Source organism: Eurypyga helias, unplaced genomic scaffold (genome assembly GCF_000690775.1).
Source record: "Eurypyga helias isolate BGI_N326 unplaced genomic scaffold, ASM69077v1 scaffold28867, whole genome shotgun sequence".
Lineage (NCBI taxonomy): Eukaryota > Metazoa > Chordata > Aves > Eurypygiformes > Eurypygidae > Eurypyga > Eurypyga helias.
The window spans coordinates 7,227-7,932 of NW_010260230.1; the positions used below are offsets into that span (position 1 = coordinate 7,227).

The 706-nt window shown below is 44.3% G+C and overlaps 1 protein-coding gene across 1 annotated transcript in view; it reads left to right on the plus strand.

The window, feature by feature from the left end:
• CNIH4 (cornichon family AMPA receptor auxiliary protein 4) overlaps positions 1 to 329 on the plus strand; it is a 6,471-nt gene extending 6,142 nt beyond the window's left edge. The window contains exon 4 of the mRNA XM_010154977.1: positions 128 to 329. Within this exon, the coding sequence (XP_010153279.1) occupies positions 128 to 155 (28 nt within the window). The 3' untranslated portion in view covers positions 156 to 329. The remainder of the gene's footprint in view (positions 1 to 127) is intronic.
• The last annotated feature ends 377 nt before the right edge of the window (positions 330 to 706 follow it).

The following is a 706-nucleotide window of genomic DNA, read 5'->3' on the forward strand; positions in this document are numbered from 1 at the left end:
CCTGAGCAAAGTGCAGTTGCCTTAACTGTTTCAGAACTGGGTGCGGTTCTCTGACGAAAGTGATAGCTGTTCCTGCTTGCACGTGCTTCAGTAATCCACCGGTGTCGTGTTTTCTGTTTTGTCACAGTATGATTCTGGCTTTGATAAATGACTGAGGAGTCGAAAAAAGAACTGTTAGCTGCCAAACTGGGTCATCACTCCAGCGACTGGTGTGGAGCCGCAGCCACCTTCTGAACATACCTAGATCAGTGTTGTCATCCAGTATATTTTTCCTCTTGGAACAATAAATATTTTTCTGTATTTTTAACATAAAATATTTTCAAAAGACATTGGATTTGCGTAGCAGTTGTTCTTGTTCCTTTACAACCCACACTGCTGGAGCTGCTCCTTCTCCAAGATGAAATCCTTGCTTACAGAACTGATCTCGTAGGAATTAAATGCCAAGAAGGGAAACGTGTTTCAGCAGCGTGGGCTGACAATAGTGGTAGTTCCAGAATGAATTTAAGTGCTGCTTCTTACTGGAAAGCGTCAGGATGTGCCTCTGGCTGTCAAGCTGTCCTATTAGAGCCTAGTTTGAAGCAGCACTTGGAACAGGATTTCAGAGTGGAAGAGTAGCACAGCTTGCGTCTTTGTGTCGGTGGCTTTTCCAGCGAAAAGGCAATGGAATAAAAATTGCACTCTTCTCCCTTTCTACCCCTCTCTCCCA